Source organism: Bison bison, unplaced genomic scaffold (genome assembly GCF_000754665.1).
Source record: "Bison bison bison isolate TAMUID 2011002044 unplaced genomic scaffold, Bison_UMD1.0 scf7180017864365, whole genome shotgun sequence".
Taxonomy (NCBI): Eukaryota; Metazoa; Chordata; class Mammalia; order Artiodactyla; family Bovidae; genus Bison; species Bison bison.
In genome coordinates this window covers 2,168,472-2,188,026 of record NW_011494937.1, presented here as the reverse complement: position 1 = coordinate 2,188,026, position 19,555 = coordinate 2,168,472, and the positions used below count along the sequence as shown (strand labels likewise).

The 19,555-nt window shown below is 51.8% G+C and overlaps 1 protein-coding gene across 3 annotated transcripts in view; it reads left to right on the top strand.

Moving 5' to 3' along the window:
• The first annotated feature begins 22 nt into the window (after positions 1 to 22).
• The window catches only part of NFIX (nuclear factor I/X (CCAAT-binding transcription factor)), a 68,780-nt gene continuing 49,247 nt past the window's right edge, over positions 23 to 19,555 (top strand). For 2 of the 3 annotated variants that reach the window (XM_010855454.1, XM_010855453.1), the window contains exons 1-2: positions 23 to 90; positions 1,100 to 1,631. In XM_010855454.1, the coding sequence (XP_010853756.1) occupies positions 88 to 90; positions 1,100 to 1,631 (535 nt within the window). In that variant the 5' untranslated portion in view covers positions 23 to 87. Of the gene's footprint in view, positions 91 to 1,075; positions 1,632 to 19,555 lie in introns of those variants that run through there. The other variant, XM_010855452.1, reaches the window with a different exon arrangement.

Below are 19,555 nucleotides of genomic sequence, written 5' to 3'. Positions count from 1 at the left end.
CCTCCCCCCACCCGCCCCCAACTCACAACTCTGTTGAGTCCAGAAGCTCAGAATCGGGCGTTGGGCTTTGCCGGGTGCTTCAGATCAATGGTAATTATTTATTTTTTTCCAGTTTTATTTTTGTAAACAGAAATCAATTATTATTTAAACTTCAAACAAGCAAACAAGCAAAAAAGAAAAAGAAAAAAAGGAAAAAAAAAAAAACAAAACAAAAAGCGAGAGCCCGGCCCTCTGTCACCTGACTGAGTGGGAAAGAGGGTGAAGGGGTCAGTGGGGACGGGGCACAGGATGCCCCCCGTAGCTTTTAACCCTACTGTGGCTGAGACCACCACCTTATTTGTGCTAACAAGAAGCGTTTTGTTCCTTATGACTGTGGTTAACATTAGTATTGGTGTCGATAACAAAGCTGAAATCACATATTTAGGATTTAGATCTGATTTTAAAAATGCTGGGGTGGATGTTCCAATCGGAGCAGAAGAGAGAATGAAAACAGCCTGGGGAGGGGGAAGCCAAATCCGTTTCCTGGCTCGCTGACTCGTGGATGTCATGTTCGCTCTTCTGGGGGTGGCCAAAAACCTACCGGTGTCGGGGCGTGAAGCGGCCCTCGCCTGCCCCGCGTGTGCGTCCACGGGCATTCGTGCAGACTGGACTTCGTGCCGGGGCGAGCTGACACGAGTTCGAGACTGCATAGAACATGGAGATGTCATGGGCGCGACAGAGCCTGGCGGGGATACCAGCAGCGTGTGTGTGTGTGGACGGCAACGTTGTCTGTGCGCGCGTGTGTGTGAGTGAGTGAGGGAGAGAGAGAGAGAGAATAGGTGTGTGCTCAGGCTCTGGGTGTCTCTGTCTGGCTGCTGAGGCTGAGATGGGAGCGAGCGGCAGGCTAGGCTGGTGGCGGCTCCAGACCACACTTTCCTAGAACAATTGCAAGAGAAAATTGTCGTGGGGTGGGGGGGGAGGAGGAGGAGGAGGAGAAGGCGATTTTCCTTGTGCCCCCTTTCTAACGCTTCTTTTCTCCTTTTCTCTTTCCCCCCCTCACCCCGTCTTCCCCTCCTCCCGTCTCCCCTCGCCCCGCATGCTCCCGGCTTGCCGCCTGCAGGATGAGTTCCACCCGTTCATCGAGGCGCTGCTGCCTCACGTCCGCGCCTTCTCCTACACCTGGTTCAACCTGCAGGCGCGGAAGCGCAAGTACTTCAAGAAGCACGAGAAGCGGATGTCGAAGGACGAGGAGCGGGCGGTGAAGGACGAGCTGCTGGGCGAGAAGCCCGAGATCAAGCAGAAGTGGGCATCCCGGCTGCTGGCCAAGCTGCGCAAAGACATCCGGCCCGAGTTCCGGGAGGACTTTGTGCTGACCATCACGGGCAAGAAGCCCCCCTGCTGTGTGCTCTCCAACCCCGACCAGAAGGGCAAGATCCGGCGGATTGACTGCCTTCGCCAGGCCGACAAGGTGTGGAGGCTGGACCTGGTCATGGTGATTTTGTTTAAGGGGATCCCCCTGGAAAGTACTGACGGGGAGCGGCTCTACAAGTCGCCCCAGTGCTCGAACCCCGGCCTGTGCGTGCAGCCACATCACATTGGAGTCACAATCAAAGAACTGGATCTTTATCTGGCTTACTTTGTCCACACTCCGGGTAGGTCGCTCTCAATGCCCCCTTCTCCCTCCGCCCCATTTTATTTTACTTGCTGGCATTTGTTCTGTTTATTGTACCTCTTCCTTCCAAGGGATCCTTGCATGTACACACCAGGGGCCTAACTGGTGCACCCGTTCTGCTGAGGCCTGCAGCTCCTTTGATGTTCCCCTTTCCCTTCTGTTTCCCTCCACTTGCTCCATTCTTCCTCTGCTCATTTGCCATGTTACCGATTTGATTTTCGTGCTTCTCCATCTTTGGAGGACTCAAAAGACGCTGCAGGTCCTAGGACTGGGGCCAGGACGCCCGTGATGGTGAGAGTTTGTGAGGAACACCACCACCATCACCAAAAAAAAACCAAACAAAAACACCTCTCCTTGCTCTGATTTTAAATGAGTCAGAAAAAGTATTGGGAGGCAGGTACCGGCTTTCCTGCAGCTTCGCTTCAAGTCCTGGGGAGAAGCCAGATTTGGCACAAGCGGGGTGGGCAGTGGTTCGGTGGAGAGAGGGGCGTGTAAAACCCTGGGATCTGAAACAGAATGAATAGAAAAGAGGAAAGAAGGCAGAGGCGGGCAGATTCTGGGGCCCAGATGCCCAGGCGGGAGCTGTTTTGGCTGACAGAGAGGAGAAAAGTCATTCGATTTCGTAGAGAGTGAAAATGAGCAGAGCTCCCTTGCGTTCTTCCCCTTTACCGCCCCTTCCCCTGCGGGTCTCAGCTGAAGAAGTGAGACCCTCCGGGAGTGGATGCCCCAAGCTCCAACACCTCTGCTGGGGGTTGGGGGAGCAGGTATTGCAGTGGAAGAGGTCTTAAAGAAACAAACAATCAAAACTCTGCAAAATCTCCTTTTCCTTTTGTGTTCTCTCTCCTCTTTGCTTTTCCAATTTCACCCTGCATTTTGGGTTGCGGTGGTTCAGTTCTCCTCTGTTCCTTTTTTTTTCCCCTCCCTACCCTTTCCCTTTTTATAATTTCTTTCCGCTTTTGTTTTCTTACAAATTGAAACAGAGATGGCTGGTTAATTTTTAGCCTCCACTCAGCTACGCCCAATTTACTGCCGCCTTTGAAACCTAAACGGCGGCACTCTGTGATTAAGCAAGGCAGAAGTGTGTTTACATTATGCCCAACCAACTTGTAATGAGAGGGCTACCAAACCTTTCTCTTTCTGTGTTTTTTTTTTTTTCCTTTCCACCATTCCAACGTTTCCCCCTCCTTTTCCCCCCTTCTTTCTCTCTTCATGCGAATGTAAGAGAATGTGGCTTAACTTCAACTCTAGTGAATGTTCTTTCCCCGCAAATATGTGTGTGTGTGTGTGTATCTTCCTTCCTGTTCATTCACAAAAAAGAAAAGCAACTCACTTTTCTGCTGTGGTTACCCCCTTGCCTGTTTGGGATGTTGGGAGGAGAGAGATGACTTAATCCAAAAAGGAAATTTTGGGGCACTTTCAGTATTGCGTCAGGGTTGAGGACTTGATTCGGATTAGCACTGAGAGTTTATATATTGGGAAACTCAGGAGGAGGAAAAGGTGATATTTTAGGCCTCTCTTCTTGCTCATTCTCTCTTCTGAGAAGTGGCTTTGGTGGTTGGATGGAGGCAGTGAACACCACCCCCCTCCCCCCTCCCCCACTGTATTTCCCTCTGTGGATCTTTCTAGGCCTGTACCTGGCCCTGTATGACTATCATAGCCCCCTCACAAAGAATGACCAACTGCTGGTCCTCTTCCTTGTTCATCTTTTTTCTTTCTGGAAAGGAGACCAAAGCAAAAATTAAAAGTTATTCCCTGCTTCTCTGTCTGTGCAGCAAATCAGAATGGGAGGTAGTGGTATTGGAAGTGGATTGGGGCAGACTTGAAGACCTGAGCTTGCGTCTGTCAGATAGCTCCTCTTAGAGGGGCTGCTGTACCTTCCAATTTTGGACCTAGGGCCCCTAAGGTGAAACCAATACCCATCTTCCTCCTGAGCCAGCTTCCTCTACCTTGCTCTGTAGCTGGATCCTGTAGCTGAGCTGTTTCCCTGACTTCTTTTATTTTAGGTCGTATTTTTTACTGCTGCTAGCAGGGGGCCAAGGTAGGGTGAAGTATGTGTGATGGAGACCGTTTCCTGACCAGCCAGCTGGCTCCTGAACTGACCAGGCAGGTGTAAGGAGAAGGGTGGCACCCCTACTTGCCCGCTAGACATAATGAGAAGACTTTCCCAGGAATATGAGTAAATCCATGCCCATCACATGTAGTCTTGGCCCCCTCTGTCCCAGCTGAGGCTGAGTTCCTTGACAAAAGCTGAGTGGAGAAATGAGGATGTTTTCTTATAATTTGTCAACAGTTCAGGTCCCTGGACTCCAGATAGTTTCCAGGAAGGTAGGAATTTTGTTGCTGAAATTGCTTTAACTCAAGGGCACCTTTCTGAGGGAGTGGGGGTAAGTGGATATGGTGTGGCCTACCCATGGGCCTTGGGTAGATGGCTCGAGATTGCATGGAATGGTGGTCATGGCTTTCTCTCCAAACCACTCCAATTTACCCGCAAATGTCTTCTCCTGGCTGAGCCCCCCAACAGTGCCAGTCCAATAGTACAACCTTCTTCTTCCATGTCCATGCGAAGATCTACTCAGTAAGGTGCCACTTGTTCCTTCCTTCCAGTATAAACCAGGGTTGGTGGCTGGGGCAGCAAGGGCTCAGACAAGGGTTACTTTAGATTCTAAAAGAAATGCTGTCCTTCCCTTCAAATGGCTGAAGAACCTGATCTGGGCTGAACTGGTGTGCCAGGTTTGATGACAAGCAGACTTGTGATCGTAAGCTTGGGGGTGTGGCCTCCCCTGCAGGCGCCATTGTCATCCGTCATCCCTGGCCCTTGTGGGCCCTTGTTTTGTCTCACATGAAGCTTTAAGAAGTGGCATGGTTGAGAGGAACTAAAGGACGAGTGTATGTGACGTCAAGAGCCCCATTCCCGGAACACAGGGCCCTAAAAGGCCACTCAGAGTGTTTTGCACCCTTCATGAGGGTGGCCTTCCTGCTGGGTACCTTTCCCATTCAGGAGGGTATGTTGAAGCAGAACCGGGTCAGAGAGCACTGCCATGGGAAGGAGGCTGTACATTTTTGACGTTGTCCTTCCATTCAAAGGGGGTGTCCCAGGGCAGTGGCTGGAGACAGAGGAGAACCTGGGGCCAGGCGGAAAGATGCTTGTGTAAGGAAGGGTGGCTGAACTGATCTGGAAGCATGGCTATACTCTCCCCAAAGCTTCTGCCAGGATCTGAAGGTAAACGGGCATCTTCAGACCATCCTTAATCTAGGCCTCCATCCTAGAAGAGAAAAAAAAAATCTGAAAGTAATAAAATGCTTTACTGAATGAAAACGTCAGCTTCTCCCCGTCAGATCCCTCCAACAGGCCCACAGTGGAGGCCCATTAAGTCCAGGTGTTCAGGGGGTGGCTCTTTTCTTTATCTCTGCTTTTTCACTACAGAGAAATTTACACATAGAAGGAACCCCCATCACCAGTGCCAACTTATGGTTAGTTTCGATCCAGCCACAGCCCCTGATGGCCACCTACTCTGAGTTGTTTAGAAGAAAATCCAGGCCTTATAGCTTCTCCTGTGTTTAATATTTCTGCATGTTTCTAAAGATAAAGATTCTTGAAAAATGGAAACATAGTGTCACTATCACACTGAAAATGGTTTCTTTAGCTGGGCAGTGTTCACATTTCCCTAATAGTCTCCGAATTTTGTTTGTGTAGGTCAGGATTCTGATCAAGTTCATGCGCTAAAGTGGCTTGCTCCATCTTGGAAGTCTCATGATCTCTAGGCGATCCTCCCCTTCTTCCTCCTTCTTCATATTGGTTTCTTTCCTGGAAGTTTTTGGGTTGTTGTTGTGGAAGGGACCTGATGGTTTCTCCTGTAGAGTTTCCCTGTCTGGGCTCAGCAGGCTGTGTTCCCTTGCGTCGGTCAATGTGCTGCTCCAAAAGGAGCTTCTGCCTCCCTCCTTATCTCCAGGTCTGAGGACAGGTGGGCCTTACCTGTCACAGGAAATGGATTAGCACCCAAGGATCTGTCCAAGTGAATTTTCTCAAGTGCAGAGTTGCCCTTCTCAGTATAAGAGCTCCCTGGTTTTCACTGTCTGTTTCAGAGCTTGGGGCTTTTCAGTGAGCGCCAGTTTTCTGGTCCAAGCGAGGGCTTCCTCGGCAGCGGAGGGCATTGGCCCGCCATGTCAGCCCTGCTAAGATGTGGTCGGTGCCAGTGGTGTCCCCCAGGCTTCTGCTGGATGCCTGGCCCCATCTGGTGGCTCTGGTGTGAGTGCATGGGAGTGGCCAAGGGCACACCAGCTGCCCTCTCCAGAGGCCTTGCTCCTCCTGAGGCCCCAGTGCCTCTTCACCCATGCCTCTTGTTTCCAGGCCCAGAAAGGGCGCTGGTCTGTTTTTGAGGCAGCACCATCTGGTGCCAGGGCTGTTGAAGACTGTGGAGCCCAGTTACCAGATTCCTAAAACCAGCAAGATACACCCGTGTAGGGTTAGGTGCCTTTGAGAGTGTCCCAGAAGAGATGTCACTGTGGTTCAAGGATCAGCTTCCGTCATTGTAAAAGTCTGCTGTTCAGCTAATTCAGAACATGGTTAAAGGGACTGAACAGCTAACATGTAAAGGTACTGGCACATAGCAAGCAAGCAGTGGATGACGGCTGCTGCGATTCTGATGTTACAACTCCCTGAGCCCTAGGACATCTCCCTGTCACCTTTACCTATTGGTTTTATTTCTGCCTTAAGGGTCGAACGAGGTGAAAGCTTATTTTTCTGTAACACAGAAGGGTTTCAAGTGCTGGAGACAGGGCTCACAGTTCCTCTCCACCCCTCTTCCCAGGAAGCTGTCGCTTCTCCAGGGCAAACACTGCCAGTCTCTCACGCCTCCCACATTTGACACAGCTCCTTGCGCCCTTGCCATTTGGTCATCACCCCCTTGGAGGCCCTCTTAAACTGGAGCATTCTATACCGGACACGGAAACTCCAAGTTTGAGCAGATCCCAAGGTAGCCACACGATTTGCTAGGCCTTCCAGCTACATATTTTGCAAAATGAAAATGAGGGATTCCTGGTTCGAAATGATTAGGAGCTACAAAGAGACGATAGTTAGATCATTAAACCAAGCACGGGGTCTGCGTGACAGCCTAGGCTGCACACCTGAGAAGCCTGCCCAGGCCGCCTTTACTCTGTTACTGTGACACGGGTCACACACAGGGTGATGTGAAGGGGTAATACAGTTCAGGCTGACTTCTGAGGGGGTGACCCCAAAGAAGAGATCAGAGATGCCCAGACCCCCCAGGCTGGTCTCATTCTAGGACTCCGTTAACCATCTGCTCGTAACCCCTTTGTCCATAGTGTGTCCCTCCAGCCAGTCAGGGGTCCCCGCTGGCTGCAATGTGCAGGCGGTCCTGGTGGAGTGCTCACTGTCATGGCTGAGTTGGAAGCTGTAGCTCAAGGGGGGAAAAAAGAACTACCTTTGTCTGAGTTTGAGCTGGCAGAGTTTGGCCCATGAATAAGCCAGAGGGGACCTGGGAGCCCGAGCATGGTGACCAGCTGTGCTCCACCGCCCACCCAGAGGAAACGGGGCCGCTCTGTAGCAGGAGGGCTGGGGGCCAGACGTGTGGAAGGACTTCCTGAGGCTTCGGCTTACTTTTTGGCACTGCAGGAAGATGGTTGAATTTTCTTTATTCATGAAATACATGCGCACTTGGTGAACCTACTGTGAGCAAGGCCCTTCTAAGAATGAGAGACTCTTGCATGCGGTCTGCAAGCTTTGAGCAAAGGTCCCCTGATAATTTCTAGAAGGCACTGACCTATAGATGTGAACAGTGATCCATGCCAGAGGTGAAGGGAGACCCCTCAGGGCTTCACAGGACAGCTCCAGGTGGGCTGTGAAGGAGGAGGCAGGGCCCATCTCAGCGCCTTCTAGAGTTGCAGGGACCTGGGATGCTGAGGAAGGTAGGCCAAAGGGGTAGAAGGTTGTGCCCTGGTCCCCCTCTGTCCTGGAGTCCTGCAGCCGCTGAGCAGAGAAGGTACAGCTACACAGCCCCCTTTCTGTCCTGGGAAGAAGGTGTCTCCCTCCCCACCCCTCTTTCTCTGTGCCCCGTCAGTCCCACCCCTACCCCACCCCCTGTCTCAGGAGCTGCCACGCTTCAGTTATTTTATCCTTCAGTGTCCGATTCAGAAGTCCTTTCAAAGGCCCCAGCAGTGTCAGCGCGGTGCTCACACAAAAGACCTCTTTGATTTCTTGTTTGTTTTCATTTGCCAGTAGAGGGGGAGGGGGCAGGAGAGAAAGAGCTTCTGGGTTTTAAAATTTTTATTTGGGTTGCTTCATTCTCAGAGGAGTTGGCTCCCAGGAACTCTTTTCTGAGTGAGGGGCTCAGAGGCGGGAGGCAGCCTTCTGGGGAGAAGCCTGGGACGGGGTGTGGGCACTGCCTTCTGAAGCAAGGGGGCTTAGGATACAGTCGCCAATTCACCTTCACATGTTCTGTGTTAGGCCTGAAGGTGGAAAGGATCAGCTAGGAGCCCTGCTGCTTGTGTAAGGAAAGGTCGGAAGTGCCTGGCATGGAAGGACATTCCCCCTGTGAGCCGCATCCCCAGCAGCTGTAGGATTTGAAAGGTCCTGAACCTTGACTTTGCCGTTTTCCCTTTATCATCCCCGATTCTGCCGTGGCCTTCTTGGTTGGATGGATGGGAAGGGGATGGGGGGAGTCCTTTTAACATGTAGACTCCTTGGAAACTCTTAGCACTCTGGAATACAGGCGGGGGCTCCCCACTCTCTATCTGGGAACTGGGGGGCTGAGAGGTCTGCCCTCCAGCCGAGCATCCTGCCGACAATGGTACACAGGCCCAGGAGGAGCCCCTGTCCTCCCAGGCTCACATGTTCACCCCACGCCTCTTGTCTCCACATGACGAGTGGCCTCTGAGATGGTGCGGCATGGGTTCCCCTTCCAGAGGATCCGGCCCACGGCTCACAGAGGGCAGACTGGTTCGGGCTGACGAGAAGGGAGCCGAGACTGAAAGGGGACGGAGGACCACCAGTGCCCGTGGTTTGGGGCCACAGACGTGGTGATCAGCACCTATGTGGGTGCATGACCTTAAGCTCATGTGGGCACACCTGATGTACCAGTGAGAAGCCGTGCAGCTTGTTGGTTGCTGTGTCTGTATGGAGCCTGGTTGCCGGGGCTGGGGAAGAGAGAGCCGGAAAGCGAGGCTTGGGCAGGTGGTCACGGGCGTCAGCAACAGGGAAGTGTGCCCACTGGGTGAGGGGGGCTCCGCAGGCCTGCTTGGCAGACGGAAGGAGGAGGCTGGGGGGCTGAGAGATAGATAAATATAGCTGATGGCATTTCTCATGATAGGTTTTTCTTGGCACTGAGGGCACAGTGGCAAACAGTACGACAAACGCCTGGCCCTGCAGGCCGCCGTCGCCATTTTAAGCATGTTTGAGCTGAAGAGTTGTTGGCATTAGAAAAGGGTCCCAGCAGGCAGAGGGGCGGCGGCAGGGGGGTTTGGCTGGACTGGGCTTCACCCCCTTCCCACCCGGGTACCTGGGTTCCTTACATTGTTTGTATGCATGTCTAATATCTGATTTTCTAGGGGTTTAAGAAAATATTCTAGGATTGCCCTTTGTGGGCCTGTCTTCCAAGTGACTTGTGCCCCCAGCAGCCACCGTGGCTGGTTGGCTATCAGTGGTGGGGGGTGTTCTGACTCTTTTCCTCACTTTTGATGTCTTAATGACAACCTGGCATGCCACTGCGCCAGGGTCAGGGCCATCATTTTTTTTTTTTTTAATTTTTACCGGAGCATAGTTGATTTACAATATTGTGTTAGTTTCAGTTGTATAGTAAAGCGTATCAGTTATACTTACATAAATGTCCACTCTTTTTTAGCTTCTTTTCCCATATAGATGAATACAGAGTATTGAGAAGAGATCTCTGTGCATCGCTTGTTATTAATTTGGAGGACACTTGATAACTTAAGGGACACTGCTTTGCTCAGGTGCCCTGTTGGTGGAGGAGAGGGCACACCTATGGTCTCCATGCTCTGCTTTAATTCCATTTTTCCACTGAAGGTCCATTACGGTCGAGGCACCGTGTTGAGTCCTGTTTGCGTGTTAACCACCCAAATTCTAAACATTGATTCTGGTTTTAAGCCCGGGTACCCAGCGGTGAGCGTGTGCACTCAGGTGACACACACAGGGGTCTTTGTGTGTAGTGAGGACCTGGGGAACCAGACTCAAGGACCTGGGAGGCTTCCTGGAAGGTGACCTGCTTGAACTTCACCTTGAAAGACAGTGAGGAATTAGCTCGTTTTTGTCAGCTGGCTGAGCCTTTTCAGCTTGTCTGGGGCTGATTGCATCCTCACAATGGTTGAGTGATATAGGCAGGGCAGGTATCATTATCCCCACCGTACAGAGAAGGGAACCCAGTACAGCGATGTCAGGGCGCTTGGGTTGCACAGTTTCCTGCAGAAGGACCCAGGTTTCTGGTCAGCGAGCACCCTGGCTCCCCTCTGTGGGCCTCGCTGCTCCTTGAACGTCATGGGGATTGCTGGCCTTGGTGGGGTCTCAGAGGAGAAAGCTGCACAGGTCCCTGTGGTCTCCCTTGCTCTCCAGGAGCTGAGACGGAGGGGCTGGAGCCCAGCCTGTGGCTCAGCTCAAGGGCTCCCCCAGCTGCTGAGCACGTAGGGTGGAAACAGACCGCGGGGACCTGGCCCGTCCTTGACGGTGGCCTCTGCTCCTGCCAGGCAGCCCCCTGCCCCTGAGCTGAGAGGCCGCACGCTAGCGCAGACCAGGCGGGGAGGCCGGCTGCTCACCCCCATCGGGCTTTGGCCAGCTCGGCTTCTTGGCGCCCCGTCCTGGGGAAGGTAGACTGTGCAGGAGGTCCAGGTGTGCGGCCAGGCAGGCTTGGCTGGATCTTGGGAATCCCTGATCCTTGCTCGGTCACGCCCTTTTTCCTGGGAGTCTTTGGAATTGCAGCTTGAAATAAAAGTGAATATAATTATCCTAATTAACCAGATGATCGCTGGAAGTTTTGCAATAATCTGCTGTCTATTGCCTTTTATGCTGCTGAATTTACGTAGACTCTCCCTCTTACCCTTTTTTGAAAGTTTGAAAACGTCAGGGTTATGTATATAAAAACTCTTCCAACATGCTGAAGGGGGCTGGGTGTGAGAGAGGATAGCTCACTGCTGAAGATTTTCCTGTTTGCCTGGCAAAGAAGATAGAGACTTCACCTCTTAACCATTGAAATCAGGTCCCATAGAACAGGGTTTCCTAATCATGATGCTGTTGACTTTGGGGCTGGATCCTTCTGTGTCATGGAGACAGTCCTGTGCATCATAGGGTGGTTAACAACACCTCTGGCCTTGATCCGCTAGATACACCCTTCACTCCTAGGTGCGACAACCAAAATACACGCTTGCCAAGTCGTTTCAGCCGTGTCTGACTCTTTGTGACCTTATGGATCGTAGCCCTCCAGGCTCCTCCATCCATGGGATTCTCCATGCAAGAATACTGGAATGGGTTGCCGTACCCTCCTCCAGGAGATCTTCCAGACCCAGGGATTGAACCCACGTCTCTTGCATTGACAGGCGGGTTCTTTATCACTGGTGCCATCTGGAAAGTCCGACAACTGAAACACTTTCATACGTTTCCAAGTATTCCTGAGGGCAGAGTTGCCCCAGCTGAGATCCTCTGGCCTATAAGAAATGGAGAGATTCGGACAAAACGTTCCCCAGATTCACCTCTTGCCTCTCTTCCAGTTTAGGACCCATTTATGTTTTCTCGAGTGGCGGCAGAACCTCTGAGCCCTGGCTGTTCCCCTCCTGTCGGTTCCATTTGCCCCTTTCTGGGCAGAAAGACCCTGGACTAAAACCATGCGGGGGCTCCTCTCCCCTTGGGAACCACGAGTACCGCTCTGAGTCTCCTGCTGAACGTCCCTTCTGACGTTTTGCATCGTAGTCTGTCTGGTGCCCGGGCTGCTGTTCTGGGGACGGGAACTGGGATCTATGGCTCAGCTGACCCGGGCCTGTGGGGAGAGCCAGTGACCACATGAGGCCCACCCCAGAGCCCAGAGAGCGGCATTTTGTTTCTGCAGCATGGGATGCGGAGACTGGAAGTGTCGCCTGCGCCTTGGCACTACTCTTTTTAAAAGATGTATTTGATTTTTCTTATTATGGTAGTAAGACACACTCTTTATTAGAACTTCAAACAACAGGGAAATGTAAGGGACAGGCTCTCCAAACCACCCTCCTGTGCCAGAAAGAAACTTACTTCCCAGATCTGTGTAGGTTCTTCTAGTTTTTCATCAGTTAAGTTCTCATCAAACCACTTTTAAATACAGAGTTATCTATTTTAAGAGTGGATGGTATGTTTAGGCTAATTGAATTGACTCCATCATGTGTTATCGCGGTCTTAAATTTTCCTGTCCCCTGCCCGTTCCACCCGTGTCCCCCGTCACCCCAGGTGCAGAGTCCCTGTCCTCTTTTCCCTGAGATGACAGTTTCTATTTGCCCTTCCTGGGAGCAGGGTGACCACAGAGCCTGTGTTGTCATCCGACCGGCCAGGCTTCTGCTCTGGGGCATTCCTGCCAGTGGTGTAACGCCAACGGTGATGGCGGCAGTCAGGGCCCCCGGAAAGCCTGGCCCCTGCGGGGTGACTAGGGAAGGAGGAGCCACTGGGAAGTGGCCTGCCTGACCGGGCCTGGCTTGGCCCCAGTCCTTGCCTCTTTCCAGCTCTTTCCTGGAGGGCCAGGGTGCTCCTCTGCATGGGGCCAACCCTCTGCCAACTGGCCTGGCATGCTGGAGGCTTTTCTAGACCCTACAGGCTCCTTCCAGGGGTGACTGCTGCTGGTTTTTTCCTTTCTTGAAATGGAGAGTGAAGTGTCTCTCAGCCTTCTAGGAATTACCCCTTCATAATTCTTTGTGTTGGGCTCAAAGATACAGCAGACAGAAGTGTTCTCTGCAGGCCAGGGGCAGGGACAAGACAGGAAGAAGTAGCCTGGATAGAGCTTTGCGGCTGGGTCTGATGGCCTTGGGGAGGCTGTGGATGACAGCCGGGAGCAGGGTGACACCTGCTGACTCCTGGACGGGGTGGAGCGTGCGGAGAGACCCAGAGATCCCTGGAGGCGGCCTGCGGGAGGCCTACCGAGTGCAGCCTTGGGGAGTGTGTCCTTATTACGCCTGCAGATTATATCCCCATTAGTGTATAATTATTATGTAATGGGTGTTATTGCATAATGGCAGTTATATAACACGTGGCCCAGAATACGGGGGGGGGGGCATGTAATAAGTGTATATCCTCTGGCTATAAATAGTCACCAGCCCAGCTCTGAATCTGTGGTCACACCAGAGCCACCTTATAAATACCCAGCGCTGGGCTATAAATTTCTGAGCCGTGATGTAGGCAGGCGTGATACCTAGCTAGGGAGGGGTGGGAGGGACCTGCAGCCCCACCCCCCACATGACATCATTGTTTCTGTAGTAACAGACGGCTCCCTGGGGGACCAAATGAAGAGAGGCCTTTAAAGGGAGGAGGCAAACGGATAGAAAGCTTTGGGGGCGGGGGGAGGGGGGATGCTAATCCTGAGGCCTACCAGGTGGGATCCCCGGCGCAATGGACTCTCAGGTGTTCAACCAGCACCAGGGAGAAAATTCCATGTCCTTTCACGTCCTCTCTAGAGGGTCTCAGGTCCCGTCCCTGTGTCTAGCAGCTCGTGTGAGACTCAGCTGAGTGCTGGGGAGAACAGGAGAGCCAAATGGTCTCTCTCCATCCTCCTGCCTCCTAGGGGGTCTCTCCACAGCTGCGGGCCACTTGCTGAAGGGGAGTTGAAATGTGCGCCCACCAGGGCTCTGCACCCCAGTTCTGTCCTCACCAAGGTGGGGCCGTTGCTCCTAGCGGAGGTTTTAGGTCAATTTCGGCCTTAGTAATATAAAAAATATGTGAGCAATTCGGTGCATGTCTCAGAGAGCCTGTGGAAGTCATGGCCGTGGGAGATGGTGCTCAGAAAGGAAGAGGAGGCAAGGATGATGTTTTGGCCCCAGAAGGATCTGTGGGGTGGAATGTCATTTCTTCAGGTGTATGAGAAGTGGTTTCATACACAGTGATGAAGAGCTGAGGCTTGCATCCCTGAAGATGGAGGAGGAAATGCGTTTTGATGGCACGTGGAGCGATTGAAGTTAGTTGGGAGGAAGGGTGAGTGACCTACTTGTCCTCATTTGCCCAGGAGTTTCCTGGTTTCAGCGCTGAAAGTCCCTTTTCCCAGGAAAGCCCTTTGTCCCCTGAAAACCAGGATGGTTGGCCATCTGAGAACAGTGGTTTTCCACCAGGGCTGATTTTGCCCCTCAGGAACATTTAGCAACTGCTGTGGACGCTTTTGGTTGTCACAGCCAGGGGGGGGTGCTGTTGGCATCTCGTGAGTCAGGGCGAGTGCACAGGACAGTCTCTCAACAAGGAACCACCTGGCCCCAAACGTCACTGTAGATCTTCCTCAACCGACAGTCGGGCTACATCCTGATAAACCCGTCATAAACTGAAAATCCTGTAAGTCAAAAATGCTTTTAATACACTTAACCTACCGAACATCATAGCTGAGCCTAGCCCACCTTAAACGTGCTCAGGACACTTCCACTAGTTTACAACTGGGCAAAATCATCGAACACAAAGCCTATTTTATAATAAACTGATGAATACCTTACATAATTTATGGAATACTATACCATAAAAAAGTGTGAAAAACAGAGGGATTATGTGGGTTGTTATTATTGTTTAGTCGCTAAGTCCTGTCTGACTCTTCGCGACGCCATGGATTATATGTAGCCCACCAGACTCCTCTGTCCATGGGATTTCCCAGGCAAGAATACTGGAGTGGGTTGCCATTTCCTTCTCCAGAGGATCTTCCTGACCCAGGCATCAAAGCCATGTCTCCTTTAACTCCTGCATTGGCTGGCGAGTTCTTTACCACTGAGCCACCTGGGATGCCCGATTACATGGGTACAGAAAGGTTATAAGTGTAATGGTTGTTTACCCTCCTGACTGGTTGACTGGGAGCTGTGGCTCACTGCCACTGCCCAGAATCACAAGAGTACCAGTATATGCAGTATATAATATTATACTGCATATCGCTAGCCCAGGAAATGGCACCCCACTCCAGTACTCTTGCCTGGAAACTCCCATGGACGGAGGAGCCTGGTGGGCTGCAGTCCATGGGGTCGCTAAGAGTCAGACGCGACTGAGCGACTTCACTTTCACTTTTCACTTTCACGCATTGGAGAAGGAAATGGCAACCCACTCCAGCATTCTTGCCTGGAGAATCCCAAGGACGGAGGAGGCTGCCGTCTACGAGGTCACACAGAGTCGGACACGACTGAAGCGACTTAGCAGTAGCAGTAGCCCAGGAAAAGATTAAAATAAATTTTAAAACTTCTTATTTTATATTGGAGTATAGCCAGTTAACCATGTTGTGATAATTTCAGGTGGACAGCAAAGGGACTCAGCCATACCTATACATGTAAGATCAAAATTTAAAATTTGAAGTATGATTTCTACTGCGTATTGCTTTGCACCACGTAAAGTCAAAAATCGAGTCAAACCATCAGAAATCATGGACTGCCTGTAGTGGTGAGACCGAGCAGCCCTGCCTTGGAGGTGGGTGAGCAGAGCCTGTGTGTCTCTCCTTACGACAGCCCTCCCTAGCCTGTGTTAGCAGAGACCCCAAACCCTGCTGAGCCTCCCCTCTGAATTTCTTGCAGCTCTGTATTCTGTGTTTTGATTGGTTGTGTGTAGGGTTGTGGAGCTGGGAGACCTTTTAGGGGAATCACGGGGCTTCTAAGAGGGTCTTTCTGCCTTCTCAAGGCTCAGAGTCCCTTTGCAGTCAAGATGGAGATGATGCTGAGAGTAAGCCCCACCTGGCAGTGTGGATCTTTTGCCTGTTATTAAAAAAAAACAATAGTAATGAAAGATTACTTATTGCCTCATTGCCTATCAAAGAGTTTCCAAGAGGCAAGACGTGCTTGCTTCCCACATAGACCTGAACAGGCCACTGCAGCCTCCAGGCCACGGGCCCCACCACGAATGCACTCGTCCCAGGAAGAGAACTTGTTTCCACAAAAGCCCATTTCCCAGACCCAGCAACCAGGGCCAGCCCGCCACCCAAAGAGACCTCACAAATGGAACAGATGAAGGAGCGTGTGAGGTTTACTGAAATTTGGATTCTAAGCTACCTGATGTCCTTTGGAGCAGATTACATTTTGCACGGCGTACGTGAATTGTACTCACAGGGTATAGCAAACTCTTTCTTTCTCACCTGTGTTTAGTGCCAGTTTACTTTGCTACCTGGCTGCAGTGTACTTGGCCCCCACTGACCCTGACCACATGTAAAGCATGGCCAACTAGGTCATCATTTTTGCTGGCCTGGGACAGGGCCCACAGATGGCGGCCAGGATGGCAGTGCAGTGGTCTAGTCTGTACCGGGTTGGCGGGAGCAGGAGGATCAGCTGCCCCTTGTGTGTGTTGAGCCCAGCTTTTGAGTGTGGACTTGGAATTGGGCAGCTAATGAGCACGGGTGGGACAGAAGGGCCCATGGGTTTGCAGGCAAGTCTGGCCTGCTGTGCCAAGGGGAACTCTGTGGGGAGCAGTGCTGGCTTTGAACACAAAGGCCATTGCTCCACAAGAGTAGTAATTCTCGGGGCACTGCCAGCCCGAGAGGTATGGCCAAATGAGAGGCCCCTGCCCCAAGGATGGTCCAGAGTTCTCTGACTTATTCATGGGCAGAGTTTCAAATACATGCATTTAAAAAAAAAATTTAAACCACACACACACACAGTCTGTTGTAGCCATGCTGCTGCCCAGGAGTGTCCCTGGCCATGTGGGACAGTAACTGAGGATGATGCTCCTGAAGCCACCGTCTAATACTAGATTTTGAAACTTGGAGACTCATTAATATAATTACTCAAATGCCAGCCTGGCTTGGCAGGGCCTCCCGAGTTGTATTTCTCTCCAACCAAGCACTCCGGCTGCAGGGCCGTCCCTGGTGAGCCAAAGCCCTGCTCCCAGGTTTGTGGATGGTGGTTGCAGGCATGTGTTGGCTTCCCCAGTGAACCCTTCCTGGGAGAGGCCGGGCATTCCCACAGTGCCAAATCCTGCCTTTATGTGTCTTGTCATGAGACAGGCACCTCTGGAGAGTCTTCTGCAGGAGTGAGCAGTCAGCTGGGTGAGGCCTTGTTTGAATGCAAGCTGGACCCAGGTTTGGTGGAGGGCCGGGTAATTTTGCTCCTCTGTGACACTTTGCACTTAATTTTGTAGCTTTCTCTTGCTAGGCTGGAATCTTGTGCTGGGACTATGTTTTATCTGCCTTGGCATCTGGCTTTCACCCAGAGTATAGTTTTATACAACCCCATAAACCCATTTTGAATATTGAATTACCTTCAGATGGGAAGCAGCTGACAGCCCATCCCATCCTTGAGATGATGCAAAGGCATGAAATGGCATAAAAATCAGAGATGGGGCTGATAAAGGACGGGAGTGGGGCCAGGGAGAGTGGTGGTGTGCTTTCTGTGTGGGCATCATGAGGAGAGAATGCAGGCAGGTGAGGAGTGATTGAAGCTTCTAAAAGGCTGGAATGAATGTGGCAGGCAAGTGGGAAGCTGTGGGTTAATGGATTGAAAAGGACTTGGTTTCTCAAAATATGTTTGTTTTTTCCCTTTTTGAGAATGAGAATAAGGTGTCAGGAAAATGGGGAAGGAGCTGCCCTCTCCCTGGACCCCTTGTTAGAGGGGCCACTGCTGGGGGGTCATAGGCTCCAGCTTGACCTATCTCATCCTCATCCCGGCCTTCCCGGTGTCTCCGTGGCTAGTCCTGATAGAAGGGGCAAGGCCTGTGTGCCCCCCAGCTCACCACCGCTGCCAACTCCCAGCCCACACGCGAAGGGAACTCCTCCCAGGCCAGGCCCTCCCTACCCGGCCAGCCTGCCTGTCAGGTGCCCTGCAGCACAGGGTGGCAGGGAGCAGCCTCAGGGCATGGGGATTGTTTGCCTTTTGCTCAGGGGTCTCCTCACCCCCGCCCCTCTCCCCGGAAGCCCCAGCCTCCAGGCTTCTTGTGCGGCTGTGGGTGCAGACACAGGGCTGGCTCTTCCTGCCACTCCCTCCTGGGGACCCCTCAGGACCAGGCCTCCTGGGTTGGAGATGGCTGCCGCTCCCCAGCTGGTGCTTTGCTCCCAGCTCTGGTGGCTAGATTTGGTTCTTAACAATGAATTATTAAAGCAACATGAACAGCGCGTGTCTCATGTACTCACACACGCAGAGCCACTTCTCTGGGCCGATTCTGAAGTTGATTCTGCCGTTGCTGCCCCTCCACTGGCTTCAGACCTTAGAGTCAGTTCTGTTGGTTTCCGAGTGAATCCCCAGCTCTCCTCACTCTGCCTTAAGAATCTCCAGTCTGCTTCCTCCCTGGTTGTAAGCCTCTTTTCCTCTGGCCCCCTGTGACTGTCCTTGACTTTCTCAAAGATTTGCTTTCCCTTCCAAAGGTCCCCTTGCCAGTGGAGGGGTGGCCTGGTGCCCCGTTGTCTCAGGAGTGTAGTTTGCAGGTGTGATGGTAGGTTGGGGGTGTCGCCTTCTTTCCTTCTCTGTGTCCTTTGGCCTGGGACACAGGAATGCAAGTTCCTGAGGTGGAGGCCTGCCTGGCTCAAGGAACATGAATGCGGCTGCACCCACAGGGCTGTGGTTTGCTATCACCTCATTACTGTCTGCTGTGATTTGGGGAGAGAGTCAGGTACATATAGCCTCTCGTACATCTACTGTTTTTGAAAAGGCATTTTTCTGGTTATAAGACTAGTGCGCATTCCATCATTAAAGTACCAAAGAAGCACAAAATCTAAAGGAGTAAATAAAAATTATCAAAATTCTACCTCTCAACCATGAATAGCCTTTTGTTGCATTTTTTATACCTATTCATGCACAACATTGTATTTTTTTAAATTTAGGTTTTAAAATTTTAAAAAGTGATAGAAACACTTTGGCGTGCTACTTATAAAAATTTAATGCCACTGCATATTCCAACATGTCACAATTTTTCAGAAATACTCTGTGGTTGTTTAGCATCTCATTATTAGCTGCACTGTTCCTAATTACCAACATTTCTAGTGACTTCTCTTTTCATTTTGGAAATAGGAAATTACCTTTTATTATAAATGTAACATATGATTATTTTTAAAAATACAGACATGCTTTTTGAGCGACTCATGATGCTTGAGTGTTCTAGAGTTGATGCGGGCCCTCATGTGTGGAGGCCTTTGAGCTGTAAATTCTGCTGGGATGGACATCTGGGCGCACTGAGCACTGTGGCTCTGTTTATGAACTTCAGACAAGGCTTCCCAGTGGTTGAATTACCAGGCATAGGGTAGAGACTCTCGTCTATAAGACTTGTCACATATGTTGTGAAATTGCTGTCTGGAAATTTGATGCCCACAGATGGCATGTGAGGGTCCATCTCACCACATCCCCAGCTGTACCCCGTTCTCACTACAAGAGCCACAGAAAGACACTGCCGTCGTTCGCACACACCACACGCGGACATGCTTCTCACGCACCCACGCTCCCATCCCTGTCACAGGTGTGCGTCGGTTACATCCGCTCACACGTCCCCTGGTGGACGCGTGCTGTCGACCAACGAAAGAACTCCTGGACGTCACCCGACACACTCTCGTCCTCCAACCTGCGTCTCCTTGTGAGTCTGAGGCCCCCTCTTCCGGGCCTCTCTCTGTTGGCACTGCTAGAAGGGGACTGTTCCTGAGGGCCTCAGGCACGGCGGTGCCAGTTCTCTCAGGCTGGGAGTGGGCAGGGGAGCCCGGGGACTGCTTGGCAGTGAGCAGGTGCTGGCCATGGCGCCTTAATGGCAGCAGCCCCCCAGCACCACTGCCGAATCGCAGGCCCGCGGTGGCGGCC